This window comes from Myiozetetes cayanensis, unplaced genomic scaffold (assembly GCF_022539395.1).
Source record: "Myiozetetes cayanensis isolate MyiCay16 unplaced genomic scaffold, myiCay2020 scf216, whole genome shotgun sequence".
NCBI classification, from domain to species: Eukaryota; Metazoa; Chordata; class Aves; order Passeriformes; family Tyrannidae; genus Myiozetetes; species Myiozetetes cayanensis.
Genome location: NW_026087430.1, coordinates 1 through 20,194, shown reverse-complemented (window position 1 = coordinate 20,194; position 20,194 = coordinate 1). Strand labels below are relative to the sequence as shown.

The 20,194-nt window shown below is 59.9% G+C and overlaps 1 protein-coding gene and 1 long non-coding RNA gene across 3 annotated transcripts in view; one reads left to right on the top strand and one right to left on the bottom strand.

The window, feature by feature from the left end:
- LOC126641815 (multiple epidermal growth factor-like domains protein 8) overlaps positions 1-8,764 on the bottom strand; it is a 60,214-nt gene extending 51,450 nt beyond the window's left edge. Inside the window, 6 exon segments of the mRNA XM_050318895.1 lie at positions 113-293; positions 2,547-2,760; positions 3,988-4,146; positions 7,015-7,037; positions 7,550-7,597; positions 8,594-8,764. Coding sequence (XP_050174852.1) covers positions 113-293; positions 2,547-2,760; positions 3,988-4,146; positions 7,015-7,037; positions 7,550-7,597; positions 8,594-8,764 — 796 coding nt within the window.
- A 7,752-nt stretch (positions 8,765-16,516) lies between these two features.
- On the top strand, positions 16,517-18,934 carry LOC126641816 (uncharacterized). Of its 2 annotated transcripts, none has more exons than XR_007629308.1 (3): positions 16,517-16,605; positions 17,662-17,754; positions 18,888-18,934. It is a non-coding gene; the product is annotated as an uncharacterized LOC126641816 (long non-coding RNA). The 2 variants fall into 2 exon arrangements; XR_007629307.1 differs by lacking the exon at positions 18,888-18,934 and adding an exon at positions 18,556-18,602.
- The last annotated feature ends 1,260 nt before the right edge of the window (positions 18,935-20,194 follow it).

Below are 20,194 nucleotides of genomic sequence, written 5' to 3'. Positions count from 1 at the left end.
CCCAGGACCCAATAAATCCCAATTTAACCCAAATTAAACCCCCAGGACCCAAAAATCCTCCAATAAATCCTAATTTAACCTAAATAAACCCTCCAAAGCCCCCCAGACTCACCCCCAAAGACGTAGAGGGCCCCCATCCCGGGCAGGACGGCGCCGGCGGCCGCGGCTCGGGGGCTGAACTGGGGGTCCCGGTCGCTCACGTTGTACCAGAGACCCCCCCCCAGGTTGTCCCCCAGGGCCAGGTCGCAGGAGGACCCCAAAAATCCCGGCTGGCACTCGCAGACCCCCGACTCCTGAGGGGCACAGACCCCCGAAATGGGGTCAGGACTCATTTCTGGGGGGGTTTTGGGGTCTTTTGGGGGTCCCCCAGACTCCTCTCGGGGGGTTTTGGGGTCCCCCCAGTGGGTCTGGGGGTCCCTCAATTCCAGCCTTGGGGGTTTTGGGGTCTCTCAGTGGGTCTGGGGGTCCCTCAGATCCCTCTCTGGGGGGTTTTGGGGTCTCCCAGTGGGTCTGGGGGTCCCTCAGATCCACCATGGGGGGGTTTTGGGGGTCCCCCAATGGGTTTGGGGTCTCCCAGTGGGTCTGGGGGTCCCTCAGATCCAGCCCTGGGGGGTTTTGGGGTCTCCCAGTGGGTCTGGGGGTCCCTCAGACCCAGCTCTGGGGGGTTTTGGGGTCTCCCAGTGGGTCTGGGGGTCCCTCAGATCCAGCCCTGCAAGTTTGGGGGTCTCCCAGACTCATTTCTGAGGGGTTTTGGGGTCTCCCAGTGGGTCTGGGGGTCCCTCAGATCCAGCATGGGGGGTTTTGGGGTCTCCCAGACTCATTTCGGGGGGGTTTTGGGGTCTCCCAGTGGGTTTGGGGGTCCCTCAGATCCCTCTCTGAGGGGTTTTGGGGTCTCCCAGTGGGTCTGGGGGTCCCTCAGATCCCTCTCTGAGGGGTTTTGGGGTCTCCCAGTGGGTCTGGGGGTCCCTCAGGTCCAGCCTTGGGGGTTTTGGGGGTCCCCCAATGGGTTTGGGGTCTCCCAGTGGGTCTGGGGGTCCCTCAGATCCCTCTCTGGGGGGTTTTGGGGGTCCCCCAGTGGGTTTGGGGTCTCCCAGTGGGTCTGGGGGTCCCTCAATTCCAGCTCGGGGGGGTTTTGGGGTCTCCCAGTGGGTCTGGGGGTCCCTCAGATCCACCATGGGGGGGTTTTGGGGGTCCCCCAATGGGTTTGGGGTCCCCCAGTGGGTCTGGGGGTCCCTCAGATCCAGCTCTGGGGGGTTTTGGGGGGTCTCCCAGTGGGTTTTGGGGTCCCCCCCAGGGCCAGGTCGCAGGAGGACCCCAAAAAACCCGGCTGGCACTCGGAGACCCCCGACTCCTGAGGGGGGGAGGGGGCACAGACCCTCGAAATGGGGTCAGGGGGGCTCAGGGACTCAGATTTGGGGGGCTTGGGGTCCCACATCCACAGTTTTGGGTCCCCCCTCCCCATATCCCCCATTTTGGGGGTGTCCCCTCCCCATATCCCCAATTTTGGGGGTCTCCCCTCCCCATATCCCCAATTTTGGGGGTCTCCCCTCCCCATCTCTCTTATTTTTGGGGGTCTCCTCTCCCCATATCTCTACTTTTGGGGGTCTCTAGGTTATTTGGGGAGGGGTCTCACCTGGTTGCAGGTGCCCCCGGGGGCCCTGCAGTGGTCCTGGCAGTGCCCACCCCCCAATTTCAGATCCCCCCACCCCATTTTTTGGGGATCTCTGGGTTATTTTGGGTGCCCCTGGGTTATTTTGGGGGTCTCTGTGTTATTTTGGGGGGGGGTCTCACCTGGTTGCAGGTGCCCCCGGGGGCCCTGCAGTGGTCCTGGCAGTGCCCACCCCCCAATTTCAGATCCCCCCACCCCATTTTTTGGGGATCTCTGGGTTATTTTGGGTGCCCCTGGGTTATTCTGGGTGCCCCTGGGTTATTTTTGGGGGTCTCTGGGTTATTTTTAGGGCTCTCTGGGTTATTTTCCGGGGTCTCTGTGTTATTTTGGGGGGGGTCTCACCTGGTTGCAGGTGCCCCCGGGGGCCCTGCAGTGGTCCTGGCAGTGCCCACCCCCCAATTTCGGGGGTCTCTGGATCATTTTCGGGGGTCTCTGGGTCATTTTTAGGGGTCTCTGGGTTATTTTTAGGGCTCTCTGGGTTATTTTGGGGGTCTCTGGGTTATTTTGGGGAGGGGTCTCACCTGGTTGCAGGTGCCCCCGGGGGCCCTGCAGTGGTCCTGGCAGTGCCCACCCCCCAATTTCAGATCCCCCCACCCCATTTTTTGGGGGTCTCTGGGTTATTTTGGGTGCCCCTGGGTTATTCTGGGTGCCCCTAGGTTATTTGGGGGGGGGTCTCACCTGGCTGCAGAAGTGCCTGAGGGCCCTGCAGTGCTCCTGGCAGTGCCCACCCCCCAATTTCAGATCCCCCCACCCCATTTTTTGGGGTCTCTGGGTTATTTTTGAGGATCTCTGGGTTATTTTGGGTGCCCCTGGGTTATTTTCGGGGATCTCTGGGTCATTTTTAGGGGTCTCTGTGTTATTTGGGGAGGGGTCTCACCTGGTTGCAGGTGCCCCCGGGGGCCCTGCAGTGGTCCTGGCAGCGGGGGTGGGCGCAGGAGGGTCCCCCCCAGCCCGGGGGGCACCGGCAGAGGCCCTGGGGGTCGCAGAGCCCCCTCCCCGAGCAGCCCCCCGGGCACAGCGAGGCCTCCCAGCTGGCGTTGAAGCCCAGCAGGTTGTAGTTGGCGTCGCTGAACAGGTGCAGCAGCATCTTTTTTGGGGAAAAAAGGGAAAAAAAGGGGATTTTGGGACTCTCAGGAATCACCACGGGCAACCCCCAAATCCATGAACACCCCAGACCCCCAAAGACCCCCAAAGACCCCCAAAAACCTCCGAAGATGGAGAGACAGCGCCCGACCGGCACTGCCCTCGAGTCCCCCAAAACCCCCAAACACCCCCAAAATCCCCAATACCCCCCCAAAACCCCCCCAAATTGGAACCCCAAATTCCCTGACCCCCCAGCCCTCCAGACCACCCCAAATCCCCCCAAATCCCCCCAAATCCCCCAACCTCCCAAAGGACCCCAAAACTCCGAAGATGGAGAGACAGCGCCCGACCGGCGCCACCTCGAAGTCCCCCAAACCCAGCAAATCCCCCAAAATCCCCCAAACCCCCCACAAGTTGGAGCCCCCAAATTCCCCTGACCCCCAACCCTCCCAGACCACCCCAAATCCCTCCAATCCCTCCCAACCTCCCCAAATGCCCCCAAAAACCTCCGAAGATGGAGAGACAGCCCTGACCGGCACCACCTCGAGTCCCCCAAACCCCCCAAAACCCCCCCAAAATTGAACCCCCAAATTCCTCTCGACCCCCCAGCCCTCCAGACCACCCCAAATCCTCCAATCCTCCTCAAACCTCCCCAAATCCCACCCAAACCGCGCCAACCACCCCCAAACCTCCCAATCCCTCCCCAACCTCCCCTAACCCCACTCAACGCCCCTAAATTCCCCCAAACCCCCCAAATCCCCAACCCCAAATCCCTCCAAATCCCCCTCTCACCCTCAATACCCCCAAATCCCTCCAACTCCCCCAAATCCCCCAAATCCCCCATAACCCCCAAATCCCCCAATGCCCCCAAATCCCCTCCAACCCTCTCCTAAACCCCCAAATCCCCTATACCCCCAAATCCCCCATAAACCCCCAAATCCCCCCCAAATCCCCCATAAACCCCCCAAAATAGCCCCCATAACCTCCCAAACCCCCCAAATCCTCCTCCAACTCCTCCAAACCCCCAAATCCCCCAAACCCCCTCAATAATTTCCCCAAATCCCTCCAATCCTCCCAACCCCCTCCATCCCCCCAAATTTCCTCCAATCCCCCAAAATCCTCCAAAAACCCTCTCAAATCCCCTCCAAACCCCCAAACCCTCCAACCCCCAAATCCTCCCAAATCCCTCCAAACCTCCCTCTAAAAAGAAAAGCCCCCAAATCTCCCACCTTCCCGAGGTGGTGGCCTCGAGGGGGGCGGGCAGGGAGCTCCCGCTGAGGGCGGCGAGGAGGGGGCTGCGCGTGGAGCCCCCGTCGTAGACGAACAGGTAATCGTAGGTGCACTCCGTGTCCATGAAGGTGAAGGTCAGGAGGAGCCTGTGACGGGGGCTGGGGCTGCAGGGGGACCCCCCAATTGGGGAGGGGTCAGGGGACACCCCAGGGACCCCCAGAGATCGATTGGGATTGATTGGGATTGATTGGGACCCCCCAGGTGCACTCCGTGTCCATGAAGGTGAAGGTCAGGAGGAGCCTGTGACGGGGGCTGGGGGCTGCAGGGGAGACCCCCCAATTGGGGAGGGGTCAGGGGACACCCCCAGGGATTGACTGGGATCAGATTGGGATCGCATTGGGATTGATTGGGATCGATTGGGCCACCCCCAGGAGCACGGGGTGTCCATGAAGGTGAAGGTCAGGAGCAGCCTGTGACGGGGGCTGGGGGCTGCAGGGGAGACCCCCCAATTGGGGAGGGGTCAGGGGACACCCCAGGGATTGATTGGGATTGATTGGGATTGATTGGGATTGATTGGGACCCCCCAGGAGCACGGGGTGTCCATGAAGGTGAAGGTCAGCAGCAGCCTGTGACGGGGGCTGGGGGCTGCAGGGGAGACCCCCCAATTGGGGAGGGGTCAGGGGACACCCCCAGGGATTCGACCCTCAGGGATCGATTGGGATCGATTGGGATTGATTGGGATCGATTGGGACCCCCAGGAGCACTCCGTGTCCATGAAGGTGAAGGTGAGGAGCAGCCTGTGACGGGGGCTGGGGGCTGCAGGGGAGACCCCCCAATTGGGGAGGGGTCAGGGGACACCCCCAGGGACTCCAAGGGATTGATTGGGATTGATTGGGATTGATTGGGATTGATTGGGATTGATTGGGACCCCCCAGGAGCACGGGGTGTCCATGAAGGTGAAGGTCAGCAGCAGCCTGTGACGGGGGCTGGGGGCTGCAGGGGAGACCCCCCAATTGGGGAGGGGTCAGGGGATACCCCAGGGATTGATTGGGATCGATTGGGATCGATTGGGATCCATTGGGACCCCCAGAGACCCCCCAGGAGCACGCCGTGTCCATGAAGGTGAAGGTCAGGAGCAGCCTGTGACGGGGGCTGGGGGCTGCAGGGGAGACCCTCCAATTGGGGAGGGGTCAGGGGACACCCCAGGGATTGATTGGGATTGATTGGGATCGTGATTGTGGATTGATTGGGACCCATTGAGGATTGACTGGACCCCCAGGAGCACTGGGTGTCCATGAAGGTGAAGGTCAGCAGCAGCCTGTGACGGGGGCTGGGGGCTGCAGGGGAGACCCCCCAATTGGGGAGGGGTCAGGGGACACCCCCAGGGACCCCTCAGACCCCCAGGGACCCCCCAAAATCCAGGACCCCCTCCCCACGTGCACTCCGTGTCCATGAAGGTGAAGGTCAGGAGCAGCCTGTGACGGGGGCTGGGGGCTGCAGGGGAGACCCCCCAATTGGGGAGGGGTCAGGGGACACCCCCAGGGACCCCTCAGAGCCCCAGGGATCGATTGGGATTGATTGGGATTGATTAGGACCCCCAGAGACCCCCCAGGAGCACGGGGTGTCCATGAAGGTGAAGGTCAGGAGCAGCCTGTGACGGGGGCTGGGGGCTGCAGGGGAGACCCCTCAATTGGGGAGGGGTCAGGGGACACCCCAGGGATTGATCGGGATCGATTGGGATTGATTGGGATTGATTTGGATTGATTGGGATCGATTGGGACCCCCAGAGGCCCCCCAGGAGCACGGGGTGTCCATGAAGGTGAAGGTCAGGAGGAGTCTGTGACGGGGGCTGGGGGCTGCAGGAGGGACCCCCCAATTGGGGAGGGGTCAGGGGACACCCCCAGGGATCGATTGGGATTGATTGGGATTGATTGGGATTGATTGGGATCCATTGGGACCCCCAGAGACCCCCCAGGAGCATGGGGTGTCCATGAAGGTGAAGGTCAGCAGCAGCCTGTGACGGGGGCTGGGGGCTGCAGGGGAGACCCCCCAATTGGGGAGGGGTCAGGGGACACCCCAGAGATTGATTGGGATCGATTGGGATTGATTGGGATTGATTGGGACCCCCAGAGACCCCCCAGGAGCACAGGGTGTCCATGAAGGTGAAGGTCAGCAGCAGCCTGTGACGGGGGCTGGGGGCTGCAGGGGAGACCCCCCAATTGGGGAGGGGTCAGGGGACACCCCCAGAGATTGATTGGGATTGATTGGGATCCATTGGGATTGATTGGGATTGATTGGGATTGATTGGGACCCCCCAGGTGCACTCCGTGTCCATGAAGGTGAAGGTGAGGAGCAGCCTGTGACGGGGGCTGGGGGCTGCAGGGGAGACCCCCCAATTGGGGAGGGGTCAGGGGACACCCCCAGGGATTGGTTGGGATCAATTGGGATCAATTGGGATCGATTGGGATCGATTGGGACCCCCAGAGACCCCCCAGGAGCACTCCGTGTCCATGAAGGTGAAGGTGAGGAGGAGCCTGTGACGGGGGCTGGGGGCTGCAGAGGAGACCCCCCAATTGGGGAGGGGTCAGGGGATACCCCCAGGGATTGATTGGGATCGATTGGGATCGATTGGGATTGATTGGGATTGATTGGGACCCCCAGAGACCCCCCAGGAGCACGGGGTGTCCATGAAGGTGAAGGTGAGGAGGAGTCTGTGACGGGGGCTGGGGGCTGCAGGGGAGACCCCCCAATTGGGGAGGGGTCAGGGGACACCCCCAGGGATTGATTGGGATTGATTGGGATTGATTGGGATTGATTGGGACCCCCCAGGAGCACGGGGTGTCCATGAAGGTGAAGGTCAGGAGCAGCCTGTGACGGGGGCTGGGGGCTGCAGGGGAGACCCCCCAATTGGGGAGGGGTCAGGGGACACCCCAGGGACCCCGATCGGGATTGATTGGGATCGATTGGGATCGATTGGGACCCCCAGAGACCCCCCAGGAGCACGGGGTGTCCATGAAGGTGAAGGTCAGGACCAGCCTGTGACGGGGGCTGGGGGCTGCAGGGGAGACCCCCCAATTGGGGAGGGGTCAGGGGACACCCCCAGGGACCCCTCAGACTCTCAGGGATTGATTGGGATCCATTGGGATTGATTGGGATCCATTGGGACCCCCAGAGACCCCCCAGGAGTTGCCATTGACGGAGTAGTTGCCGGGGTGGGTCTGGGGGTCCGGGTGGATTTGGGGCAGGCTTTGGGGTCCCAGGGTGAGTTTTGGTGGGCTTTGGGGTCCCAGGGATTTAGGGTGTCTCTGGGGATTTGGGGGGTCCTAGGGATTTGGGGGGTCCCAGGGTATTTTTGGGGTCCCAGGGATTTGGGGTGGGTTTTGGGAGTCTCACCTCGATCAGCCACTCGCAGTTCCAATTGACGGAGTAGTTGCCGGGGTGGGTTTGGGGGTCCCAGGGTGGATTTGGGGGCAGGTTTTGGGGTCCTGGGGTGGGCTTTGGGGTCCCAGGGTTTTGGGGGGTGTCTCTGGGGTCCCAGGATTTGGGGTGGGTTTTTGGGGGTCTCACCTCGATCAGCCACTCGCAGTTGCCGTTGACGGGGATGGGTCTGGGGGTCTGGGGTGGATTTTGGGGTCCCAGGGTGGGTTTTGGGGTCCCAGGGTTTTAGGGGTGTCTCTGGGGATTTGGGGGGTCCCAGGGTATTTTTGGGGTCCCAGGGATTTGGGGTGGGTTTGGGGGTCTCACCTCGATGACCCACTCGCAGTTCCCATTGACAAGGGTGGGTTTGGGGGTCCCAGGGTGGATTTTGGGGGTTTTGGGGTCCTGGGGTCCCAGGATTTTGGGGGTGTCTCTGGGGTCCCAGGGTATTTGGGGGTCCCAGGGTGTCTCTGGGGGTCCCAGGGATTTGGGGTGGGTTTTGGGGGTCTCACCTCGATGAGCCACTCGCAGTTCCCATTGACAAGGGTGGGTTTGGGGTCCCAGGGTGGATCTTGGGGTTTGGGGTCCTGGGGTCCCAGGATTTGGGGTGTCTCTGGGGTCCCAGGATTTGGGGGTCCCAGGATTTGGGGATGTCTCTGGGGGTCCTAGGGATTTGGGGGCGGGTTTTGGGGTCTCACCTCGATCAGCCACTCGCAGTTGCCGTTGACGGATGAGTTTGGAGGCAGGTTTTGGGATCCCAGGGATTTAGTGGGGGGTCCTAGGGTATTTTTGGGGTCCCAGGATTTGGGGGTCCCAGGTATTTTTGGGGTCCCAGGGGATTTGGGGTGGGTTTTGGGGGTCTCACCTCGATGAGCCACTCGCAGTTGCCGTTGACGGAGTAGTTGCCGGGGTGGGTTTTGGGGTCCCGGGTGGGCTTTGGGGTCCCAGGGATTTGGGGGTGTCTCTGGGGGTCCCAGGGTATTTTTGGGGTCCCAGGGGATTTGGGGTGGGTTTTTGGGGTCTCACCCTCGATCAGCCACTCGCAGTTGCCGTTGACGGAGTAGTTGCCGGGGTGGGTTTGGGGGTCCGGGGTGGATTTTGGTGGGGTTTGGGGGTTTTGGGGTCCTGGGGTCCTAGGATTTGGGGTGTCTCTGGGGTCCTAGGGATTTGGGGGTGGGTTTCTGGGGGTCTCACCTCGATGAGCCACTCGCAGTTCCCATTGACGGAGTAGTTGCCGGGCCCGTCGGTGACGAAGCCGCGGGACCCCTCAGGACCCTCCTCTGCCCTTTGCAGTCCCCGGCGCCTCGGGGACACCCAAAACCACAGGGCCCCCCAAAGCGCCACGGCCCCCACGGGGACCCCCATGGCTCGGGGGTGGGTTTTTTGGGAGGGGAGGTCCTGAGGCAAAAAAAGAGGGAGGGAAAATTTGGGGTTAGAAAATTGGGGAGGAGACCTCGAAGGGATCATAGAGAAACCCCCAAAAACCCCATGGGGACCCCCTAAATCGTGCAGGGACTCCCCCTAAACAACAAAGACCCTCCCTAAATCACCTCTGATCCACCCAGTCCCCTCAGGAGCCCCCAGGGACCCCAAATCCCTCAGGACACTCCTCAGACCCCCCAAACCCCCTCAGATCCCCCCAAACCCCTCAGATCCCCAAACCCCTCAGACCCCCTCAAAACCCCTCAGATCCCCCCCTCAAACCCCCTCAGGACACGACAGATCCCCCTAAACCCCCTCAGATCCGCTCCAAACCCCTCAGGACCCCCCTCAGACCCCCCAAATCCCCTCAGGACACCCTCAGAACCCCCAAACCCCCTCAGACCCTCCAAACCCCTCAGATCCCCCAAACCCCTCACGATGCCCCTCAGACCCCCCAAAACCCCTCAGATCCCCCCAAACCCCCTCAGATCCCCCCAAATCTCCTCACAACCCCTCAGACCCTCCAAACCCTTAAAACCCCTCACGACCCCTCAGACCCCCCAAACCCCCTCAGATCCCCCCAAACCCCTCAGATCCCCCCCAAAGCCCCCTAAACCCCTCAGATTCCCCCCAAACCCCTCAGATCCCCTCAGGACCCTTCAACTCCCCCAGACCCCCAAACCCCTCAAATCTCCCCCCCAAACCCCTCAGATCCCCTCAAACCCCTCAGACCACTCAAACCCCCTCAGATCCCCCCCAAACCCCTCAGACCCCTCAAACCCCCTCAGATCCCCCCTAAACCCCTCAGACCACTCAAACCCCTCAGATCCCCCCCTAAACCCCTCAGACCCCCTCAAACCCCTCAGATCCCCAAACCCTCACGACCCCCTCAGACCCCTCAAACCCCCTCAGATCCCCCAAATCCCTCACAAACCCCTCAGATGCCCCCTAAACCCCTCAGATCCCCCAAATCCCCTCAGATTCTCCTAAAGCCCTCACGACCCCCTCAGATCCCCCCAAACCCCCTCAGATCGCCCCAAACCCCTCAGATCCCCCCAAACCCCTCACGATGCCCTCAGACCCTCCAAACTCCTTAAAACCCCTCACGACCCCCTCAGATCCCCCAAAGCCCCTCACGATGCCCTCAGACCCCCAAACCCCCTCAGATCCCCCCAAACCCCCTCAGATCCCCCCAAATCTCCTCACAACCCCCTCAGATCCCCCAAATCGTCTCCAGATCCCCCCAAAACCTCCTAAACCCCCTCAGATCCCCTCAAACCCCCTCAGGACCCTTCAACTCCCTCGGACCCCCAAATCTCCCCAAACCCTCAGATCCCCCCCAAAGCCCCTCACTACCCCTTCAGAACCCCCCAAACCCTCTCAGACCCCCAAACCCCTCAGGATCCTTCAACTCCCTCCGAATCCCCCCCAAATCTCCCCTAAAGCCCCCTCAGACCCCAAACCCCTCAGGCCCCCCAAACCCCTCATGACCCCTCAGATCCCCCCAAACCCCCTCACGATCGCCCCAGATTCCCAAATCGCCTCAGATCTCCCCAAACCCCTCAGATCACCCCAAAACCCCTCAGATCCCCCTCAAAGCCCCCAAACTCCCTCAGATCCCCCAAACCCCTCATGACCCCTCAGATCCCCCCAAACCCCTCACGATCGCCTCAGATCCCCAACTGCCTCAGATCCCCCAAACCCCTCAGATCGCCCTAAACCCTCAGATCCCCAGACCTCTCACGACCGCCTCAGATCCCCTAAACCGTCTCAGATCCCCCTAAAACCTCCAAACCCTCTCAGATCGCTCTCAAACACTCTCAGATCTCCCCAAATCCCCTCACGAACCCCTCAGATGCCCCAAACCCTCAGATCCCCTAAACCCTCAGATCCCCAAACTCCCTCAGATCCCCCCAAATCCTCTCAGATCCCCCCAAACCCCTCACGATCCCTCAGATGCCCCCTTCAAACCCCTCAGATCCCCCAAATCCTCTCAGATCTCCCCCAAACCCCTCACACGACCCCTCAGGTTCTCTCAAACCACCTCACGACCCCAAACCCCTCAGATCCCCCTTCAGGACCTCTTCAACTCCTCCCGACCCCCAAACCCCCCAGACCCCCTCAAACTCCCTTCAGACCCCCAAACCACCCTAGAACCCCCAAACCCCTTAGAACCCCCAAACCTCTCTCAGATCCCCCCAAAGCCCTCACGAACCTCCTCAGATACCCCCTAAACCCTCAGATCCCCTCAAATCCCTCAGATCCCCCAAATCCTCTCAGATCCCCCCAAACCCTCACGAACCCCCTCAGATACCCCTAAGCCCTCTCAGATCCCCAAACCCTCAGATCCCCCAAATCCCCTCAGATCACCCCAAACCCCTCAGATCCCCCTAAACCCCTCAGATCCACCAAGCACCCTCAGATCCCCCCAAACCCCCAGATCCCCAAAGCCCCTCACGACCCCCTCAGGCTCCCCAAAACCCCTCAGATCCTCCCCAAACCTCCTCAGATCCCCCAAAGCCCCCAAACCCCTCAGATCCTCCTAAACCCCCTCACGACCGCCTCAGATCCCCCCAAATCGTCCCTGATCCCCTAAACCCCCCAAACCCCTCAGATCGCCCCAAACACCCTCAGATCCCCCAAATCCCCTCACGAACCCCCTCAGATGCCCCAAACCCCTCAGATCCCCCTAAACCCCTCAGATCCCCCAAATCCCCTCAGATCCCCCCAAATCCTCTCAGATCCCCCAAACCCCTCACGACCCCCTCAGATGCCCCTAAACCCCTCAGATCCCCCAAATCCTCTCAGATCCCCCAAAGCCCTCACGATCCCCTCAGGTTCCCCCAAACCCCTCAGATCCCCCTCAAACCCCTCAGATCCCCCAAAACCCCTCAGATTCCCCAAACCCTCAGATCCCCTCAGATCCCCACAAACCCCTCAGATCCACCCAAACCCCTCAGATCCCCAAACTCCCTCAGACCCCCAAAACCCTAAACCCCCAGAACCCCTCAAACTCTCAGATCCCCCAAACCCCTCAGACCCCCAAACCCTCTCAGATCCCCCCAGACTCCCTCAGACTCTTCAACTCCCCTGACCCCCAAATCCCCCAAAGCCCCCTCAGATCCCCTCAGGACCTTCAACTCCCCGGGACCCCACAAAACCCCCCCAAAACCCTCAGATTCCCCCAGAAGCCCCCAAACCCCCTCCCCCTCCCTCCATCCCCCATCCCCTCTTTCCCCTCAGGCCTCGCCAATTCCAGGTCCCCTGCAAAGGCCCTGCCCGGGCCCCGCTAAAGATTGGATGAAGGGGGATGGAAAAGCTTTGGGGTCTCCCCGACCCTCCTCGGGACCCCCTGGACCTCTCGGGAGGCGCTGCTATGTCGCGATAGAGCCGCGATAGCCGCGATAACCCTCCCCTCTCACCTGCTCGCGGCGGCTCCTCCTGAGGCGGCGGAACGGGGGCGGGGCCTGAGCGGGGGCGGGGGCCAGCGCGGAGGGCGGGAAGGCAGAGGGGGCGTGGTCAGAGCCGCGTTGTGGGCGTGGTCAGCGGGTGGGCGGGGTTTAATGAGGGAGGGGCGTGGCCTCGGCGATTTTTATTTTTTTAGGCAAAAAGGGGATTTTGGGGAGTTAAAAAAAAATAAAAAGGAGTGAGGGTGGGTTTTTTTTTGGAAGGGTGAGAAAAAAGGGGCCAGTTTGGTGCAGGAGGTCGCAGGGGGCGTGGCCTGATGGGAGGGGGCGTGGTCTGATCCAGCAGAGGGTGTGGCTCGTGCCGTATTTGGGGTCAGTTGGGCGTGGTCTGTGTAGTGGGCGTGGCCTGTGTTGCCTCCTGGGACTGCGTGGTGGGCGTGGTCAATGCGTGTGGGCGTGGCTATCCACGGTGGGTGGGGTCTATTGGGCTTTCTGTCTGAGGGGGTGTGGTTTGCATAGGCAAATCAATATGGGCGTGGCTACCTTTATGGGCGTGGCCTCTGCAATGGATGTGGTGTGTGCAGTGGGTGTGGCCAGTGTATGTAAAGCGCCGTGTGGGCGGGTCCTATGCCAGTGCCACCCCCCAGTGGGCGTGGCCTCCATCAGTATTACCCACAGTGGGTGTGGCCTATGCAAATATCCACCCCCCCGTGGGTGTGGCCTATGCAAATCTCCATCATGTGGTGGGCGTGGCCTGTGTAAATCTGCATCATTTAGTGGGCGTGGCCTGTATAAATCATCGAACCCGTGGTGGGCGGGGCATATGTAAATACCCATCGCCGGTGGGCGTGGCCCGCGTGAATAACCCACGGTGGGCGTGGCGCGGTCTGCGCGGTGGGCGTGGCCCACGCAAATCTCCACCCCCTCGGTGGGCGTGTCCCGGTCGGTGGGCGTGGCCTGCTCGGGGCTGTCGGGCCGGGGGGCGATGGGACTGCGGCCGGGGGTTCGGAGGGGCTCCGGGCGCGCTCCCAGGGCAGGGGGTCCCGGGGGTCGCGGGGGTCCTGGGGGCTCCCGGCGCTGCTGCCGCTGCTGCTGCTGCTGCTGCCGCGGGGGGCGGCGCCCAAATACGTGCGGGGCCGCATCAGCACCAAGGAGGTGAGCGGGGGCGCGGGGGCGGCGGGACCCCCATGGGCGGCAGGACCCCCATTTACATCGTGATCCCCCATTTACATCCAGACCCCCATTTACAGCGGGACCCCCATGGGCAGCAGGACCCTGCCATTTACAGTGGGACCCTCCCCATTTACAGTGAAACCCCCGGGCACCAGGACCCCCATTTACAGCAGGACCCCCATTTACAGTGGGACCCCCAATTACAGCGTCACCTGTCCCTATTTACAGCGGGACCCCCAGGGTGTGGAGGGACCTCCCCATTTACAGCAGGATCCCCCCCATTTACAGCGGGACCCCTCCATTGACATCGGACCCCTATCTACACCTAGACCCTCCCCATTTACATGGGGCCCCCATTTACACCAGGACCCCCATTTAAATCAGGACCCCCATTTAATCGGGACCCCCCATTTACAGCAGGACCCCTATTTACTCCAGACCCCCAAATTACACCGGACCCCCCACTGGCACCAGGACCCCCAAATTACACCCCAATCACCCCCACTGGCACTGGGACCCCCAAATTGCACTCCCAATCACCCCCCACTGGCACAGGACCCCCAAATTACACCCCAATCACCCCCACTGGCACCAGGACCCCCAAAATTACAACCCAATCCCCCATTGGCATCAGGACCCCCATTTACATCCGGACCCCCAAATTACACCCCAATCCCCCCACTGGCATCAGGACCCCCAAAAATTACACTCCAGGACCCCCCTCCCCATTCCCAGGTGGGCCCTCCCGCTGCCATGGAAACCCGAGCAGGGCCGTTGCCATGGCAACGCCGGCATGGATTTGGTGGGGGGTGATTTTGGGTCTGGGGAGTCATTTTGGAGTCTGGGGGGTCATTTTGGGCCGGGGGAGGTATTTTGGGTCTGGGGAGGTCATTTTGGGTCGGGGGAGGTATTTTGGGTCGGGGGTTTATTTTGGGTCTGGGGGTCATTTTGGGTCAGGGGTTTATTTGGGGTCTGGGGAGGTATTTTGGGCCGGGGGGTTATTTTGGGTCGGGGGTTCTTAAACTCCAGAGATATTTTATTTTGGGTCTGGGGGCTCTTTCTGCCCTCTCGTGACCTCCCGTGCCCCCAGGACTGGGTTTTCCTCACCCGGTTTTGGTTATTGGGGGTCTGGTTGGGGGTTTATTTTGGGTCGGGGGTTTCAGTTGTATCTGGGGGGTTATTTTGGGTCAGGGGGTTATTTTGGGTCTGGGGTGTCTCTTGCCCCCAGTGACTCTCCGTGCCCCCAGGACTGGGTTTTCCTCACCCGGTTTTGTTTATTGGGGGTTATTTGGGGTTTGTGGGGTGTCAGTTGTATCTGGAGGGGTTATTTTGGGTCAGGGGGTTATTTTGGGTCAGGGGGTTATTTTGGGTCTGGGGGCTCTTTCTGTCCCCTCTGTGACCCCTGTACCCCCAGGACTGGGTTTTCCTCACCCGGTTTTGTTCATTGGGGTCTGGTTGGGGGGGTTATTTTGGGGTCTGGGGGTTATTTTGGGTCGGGGGTTATTTGTGGTCAGGGGGTTATTTTGGGTCTGGGGGTTCTTTCTGCCCCTGTGACCCCCATGTGCCCCCAGGACTGGGTTTTCCTCACCCGCTTTTGTTTCCTCTCCGATTTCGGGCGCCTCGATTTCCATTTTCGCTACCCCGAGGTGAGGGGGCTCCGAGGGAAGGGGGTAAAACGTGGGGGTCTCCCACTCCTGGAGACCCTGACCCTCTGACCCTCGGACCCCCAGTCCAAGTGTTGCCAGAACATTCTGCTCTACTTTCGACGACCCCTCCCAGTGGCCCGCGGTCTACAGGAGGGGGCAAGGTGGGCTGGGGGGATTTTGGGGTCTGGGGGTTATGGGGGTCTGGGGGGTTGGGGGTGAATTGGGGAGTTTGGGGATTGGGGAATGGGGGTTGGGGGTTTTGGGGGATTTTGGGGGGTTATGGGGATTTAGGGAGTTGTGGGGGATTTGGGGGATTTAGGGAGTTATGGGGGATTTGGGGGGGTCTTGGGGGAGTTTGGGGGTTTGGGGTGTTGAGGGGAAGGAGGGAGTCTGGGAATGGGGGTTTGGGGGCGTTTTGGGGGATTTGGGGGTCTTGGGGGAGTTTGGGGGATTTGGGGGCTCTGGGGTGTGACAGGAGGGGGTAAGGTGGGCCTGGGGGATTTGGGGGTTGGGGGATCTGGGGGATTGGGAGGGGGGTTTGGAGGGGTTTTTGGGGTCTGGGGGTGGTCCCTGATTTTTGGGGTCCCCCAGGACTGCCTGGCCAAGGAGTCCTGGGAGGGGTCCCTGGGGTGTATTTGGGAGTTCCTGGGGTGTATTTGGGGGTCCCTGGGGTGTATTTGGGGGTCCCTGGGGTGTATTTGGGGGGGGTCCCTGATTTTTGGGGTGCCCCCAGGACTGCCTGGCCAAGGAGTCCCGGGGGTCCCTGGGGTGTATTTTGGGGGGGGTCCCTGATTTTGGGGTCCCCCAGGACTGCCTGGCCAAGGAGTCCTGGGAGGGGTCCCTGGGGTGTATTTGGGGGTCCCAGGGGTGTATTTGGGGTCCCTGGGGTGTATTTGGGGGGGGTCCCTGATTTTTGGGGTGCCTCCAGGACTTCCTGGCCAAGGAGTCCCGGGGGTCCCTGGGGTGTATTTTGGGGTCCCTGGGGTGTATTTTGGGGTCTTTGGGGTGTATTTGGGGGTCTCTGATTTTGGGGTCCCCCCAGGACTGCCTGGCCAAGGAGACCCAGGGGGGGTCCCTGAGGTGTATTTGGGGGTCCCTGGGGTGTATTTGGGGGTGTATTTTTGGGGGGTGTCCCTGATTTTTGGGGTCCCCCAGGACTGCCTGGCCAAGGAGTCTCGGGGGGTCCCTGGGGTGTATTTTTGGTGGGTTTTTGGGGGGTTTTGTGGGGTTTTTTGGGGGTCCCAGGGTGTGTTTAGGAGTATATTTTGGGGGTCCCTGATTTTTGGGGTCCCCCAGGACTGCCTGGCCAAGGAGTCCCGGGGGGTCCCTGGGGTGTATTTAGGGGTGTATTTGGGCGGAGGGTCCCTGATTTTGGGGTCCCCCAGGACTGCCTGGCCAAGGAGTCCCGGGGGGTCCCTGGGGTGTATTTAGGGTATTTTTGGGGGTGGTCCCTGATTTTGGGGTCCCCCAGGACTGCCTGGCCAAGGAGTCGGTGATCCGGCCCGAGAACAACCAGGTCATCAACCTCACCACGCAGTACCCCTGGTCGGGATGCCAGGTCTGGGGGTTTATTTGGGTCTGGGGGGTATTTGGGTCTGGGGGGTTATTGGAGGATTTGGGGAGGTTTTGGGGTCCTGGGGGCTGCAGGGATCAACCTCACCACGCAGTACTCCTGGTCGGGATGCCAGGTATGGGGGTCTGGGGGGGTTATTTGGGTCTGGGGGTTATTTGGGTCTGGGGGGTTATTTGGGTCTGGGGGGTATTTGGGGGTTATTGGGGATTTGGGGGTGTTTTGGGGTCCTGGGGGCTGCAGGGATCAACCTCACCACGCAGTACCCCTGGTCGGGATGCCAGGTCTGGGGGCCTGGGGGGCCTGGGGAGTCCTGGGGGTCCTGGGGGCGTTATTTGGGTCTGGGGTGTTTTTGGGGGTTTTTGGGGTCCTGGGGGCTGCAGGGATCAACCTCACCACGCAGTACCCCTGGTCGGGATGCCAGGTCTGGGGGGTCTGGGGGTTATTTGGGTCTGGGGAGTTATTTGGGTCTGGGGGTCCTGGGGGTCCTGGGGGCGTTATTTGGGTCTGGGGGTTATTTGGGGGATTTGGGGGATTTGGGGGGTTTGGGGTCCTGGGGGGCTGCAGGATCAACCTCACCACGCAGTACCCTGGTCGGGATGCCAGGTATGGGGGCCTGGGGGGCCTGGGGGTCCTGGGGGTCCTGGGGGCGTTATTTGGGTCTGGGGGTGTCATTTGGGTCTGGGGTCTCGGCAGGTGGTGCCGGGGGGGCTCCTGAGCTGCTCGAGCGGCCAGGGGGGGTTATTTGGGGATATATCGGGGTCTGGTGGGGTTTATTTGGGTCTGGGGGGTGTTATTTGGGTCTGGGGGTTTATTTGGGTCTGGGGGCGTTATTTGGGTCTGGGGGTGTCCTGGGGGTGTTATTTGGGTCTGGGGTCTCGGCAGGTGGTGCCGGGGGGGCTCCTGAGCTGCTCGAGCGGGCAGGGGGTGTTATTTGGGTCTAGGGGTGTTATTTGGGTCTGGGGGGTGTTATTTGGGTCTGGGGGGTGTTATTTGGGTCTGGGGGTGTCCTGGGGGGTTTATTTGGGTCTGGGGTCTCTGCAGGTGGTGCCGGGGGGGCTCCTGAGCTGCTCGAGCGGGCGCAGTTTCCGCTCGGTGCGGGAGCGCTGGTGGTACGTGGCCCTCAGCAAGTGCGGGGTGAGTGCAGACCCCTCCCCAAAAACAACCCAAAAATCCCCAAAAAACCCCCCAAAAATCCAAAAAAATCCAAAAAATCCAAAAAACCTACAAAAAAATAAAAAAAGAACCAAAACCCCTCCAAAAAACCAAAAAGAACCCAAAAACCCCCAAAAAAACCCTCCAAAAAATCCAAAAAAATTCAACCAACCCAAAAACCCCAAAAACTCAACCCCCAAAAACACCAGAAAAACCCTCAATCCCCCCCCAAAAAACACAAAAAAACCAAAAATACCCCAAACTCCCCCCAAAAAAACCCCAAAAAACCAAAAACCCCAATGATCCCTAACCCCCCCAACCCTCCAAAAACCCCCCTAAAAAAAACCCAAAGAAAATCCCCCAAAACCCCCAAACCACCCCAAAAACCCCAAAAAATCCTAAAAATCCTAAAAATCCCAAAATCCAAAACCCCCAAAAACCCCAAAATTCCCCTAAACCCCAGGGGACGGCCTGGAGCTGGAGTACGAGATGGTTCTGACCAACAGGGAAAACCCCAAAACCTCAAACCCCCCCAAAACCCCCAAAAAAACCCCAAAATCCTAAAAATCCAAAAAATCCAAAACCCCAAAAAACCCTAAAAACCCCAAAACCCCCAAAATCCCCCAGGGGACGGCCTGGAGCTAGAGTACGAGATGGTTTTGACCAACAGGGAAAACCCCAAAACCCCCAAAACCCCCAAAAACCCCCAAAAATACCCAAAAATACCCAAAAATCCCAAAACCCCAAAAACCCAAAACCCCAAAATCCCCCCAAATTCCCCAGGGGGACGGCCTGGAGCTGGAGTATGAGATGGTTCTGACCAATGGGGAAAACTCCCCCAAAACCTCCCCAAAACCCCAAAACCCCCAAAATACCCTCAACCCCAAAAATACCCCAAAATCCCAAAATCCAAAAACCCAAAAACCCCAAAATTCCCCAAAACTCCCAGGGGACGGCCTGGAGCTGGAGTGCGAGATGGTTCTGACCAACGGGAAGCCCCCAAACCCCCCAAAAACCCCAAAAACCCCAAAACCCCCAAAACCACCCCAAAAAATACCCAAAAATCCCAAAAATCCCAAAACCCCAAAACCCCCAAAATTCCCTAAAACCCCCAGGGGGACGGCCTGGAGCTGGAGCACGAGATGGTTTTGACCAACTGGGAAAACCCCCCAAAACCCCCAAACCCCCAAAAACCCCAAAAACCCCAAAAATCCACAAAAATCCCAAAATCCAAAAACCCCAAAAATTCCCTAAAAGCCCCCCGAGGGGATGGCCTGGAGCTGGAGTATGAGATGGTTTTGACCAACGGGAAAACCCCCAAAACCCCAAAAAACCCCAAAAATACCCTCAAAATACCTCCAAAAACCCCCAAAAACTCCTCCAAAAATACCCAAAAAACTACCCAAAATCCCGAAAAATCCCAAAACCCCAAAAACCCAAAAACCCCAAAATTCCCTAAGCCCCAGGGAGATGACCTGAGCTGGAGTATGAGATGGTTCTGACCAACGTGAGAACCCCAAAACCCCCAAAAATACCCCCAAAATACCTAAAAAATCCCCAAAAATCCTAAAAATCCCAAAATCCCCAAACCCCCAAAAACCCAAAACCCCAAAATTCCCCAAAACCCCAGGGGATGGCCTGGAGCTGGAGTGCAGATGGTTTTGACCAGCAGGGGACTCGTTCTGGACCCGACACTTCTCGGCTGACGAGTTCGGTGAGGGGTTTATTTGGGGTCAGGGGTTATTTGGGAGTCAGGGGTTTATTTGGGGTCTGGGGGGTTATTTGGGGTCTGGGGGTTTATTTGGGGTCAGGGGGTTATTTGGGGTCTAGGGGTTTATTTGGGGTCTGGGGGTTTATTTGGGGTCTGGGGGTTTATTTGGGGTCTGGGGGGTTATTTGGGGTCTGGGGGTGTTGATTTGGGGTCTGGGGGGTTTATTTGGGGTCTGGGGGTTTATTTGGGGATCTGGGGGTTTATTTGGGGTCTAGGGGGTTATTTGGGATCTGGGGGCTGATTTGGGGTCTGGGGGTTGATTTGGGGTCTGGGGGTTATTTGGGGTCTGGGGGTGCTGATTTGGGGTCTGGGGGTTTATTTGGGGTCAGGGGGTTATTTGGGGTCTGGGGGTTTATTTGGGGTCTGGGGGTTTATTTGGGGTCTGGGGGTTTATTTGGGGTCTGGGGGTTTATTTGGGGTCTGGGGGTTTATTTGGGGTCTGGGGGGTTATTTGGGGTCTGGGGGTTTATTTGGGGTCTGGGGGTTTATTTGGGGTCTGGGGGTTATTTGGGGTCTGGGGGCGTTTATTTGGGGTCTGGGGGTTTATTTGGGGTCTGGGGGGTTATTTGGGGTCTGGGGGGTTTATTTGGGGTCTGGGGGTTATTTGGGGTCTGGGGGTGTTCATTTGGGGTCTGGGGGTTTTATTTGGGG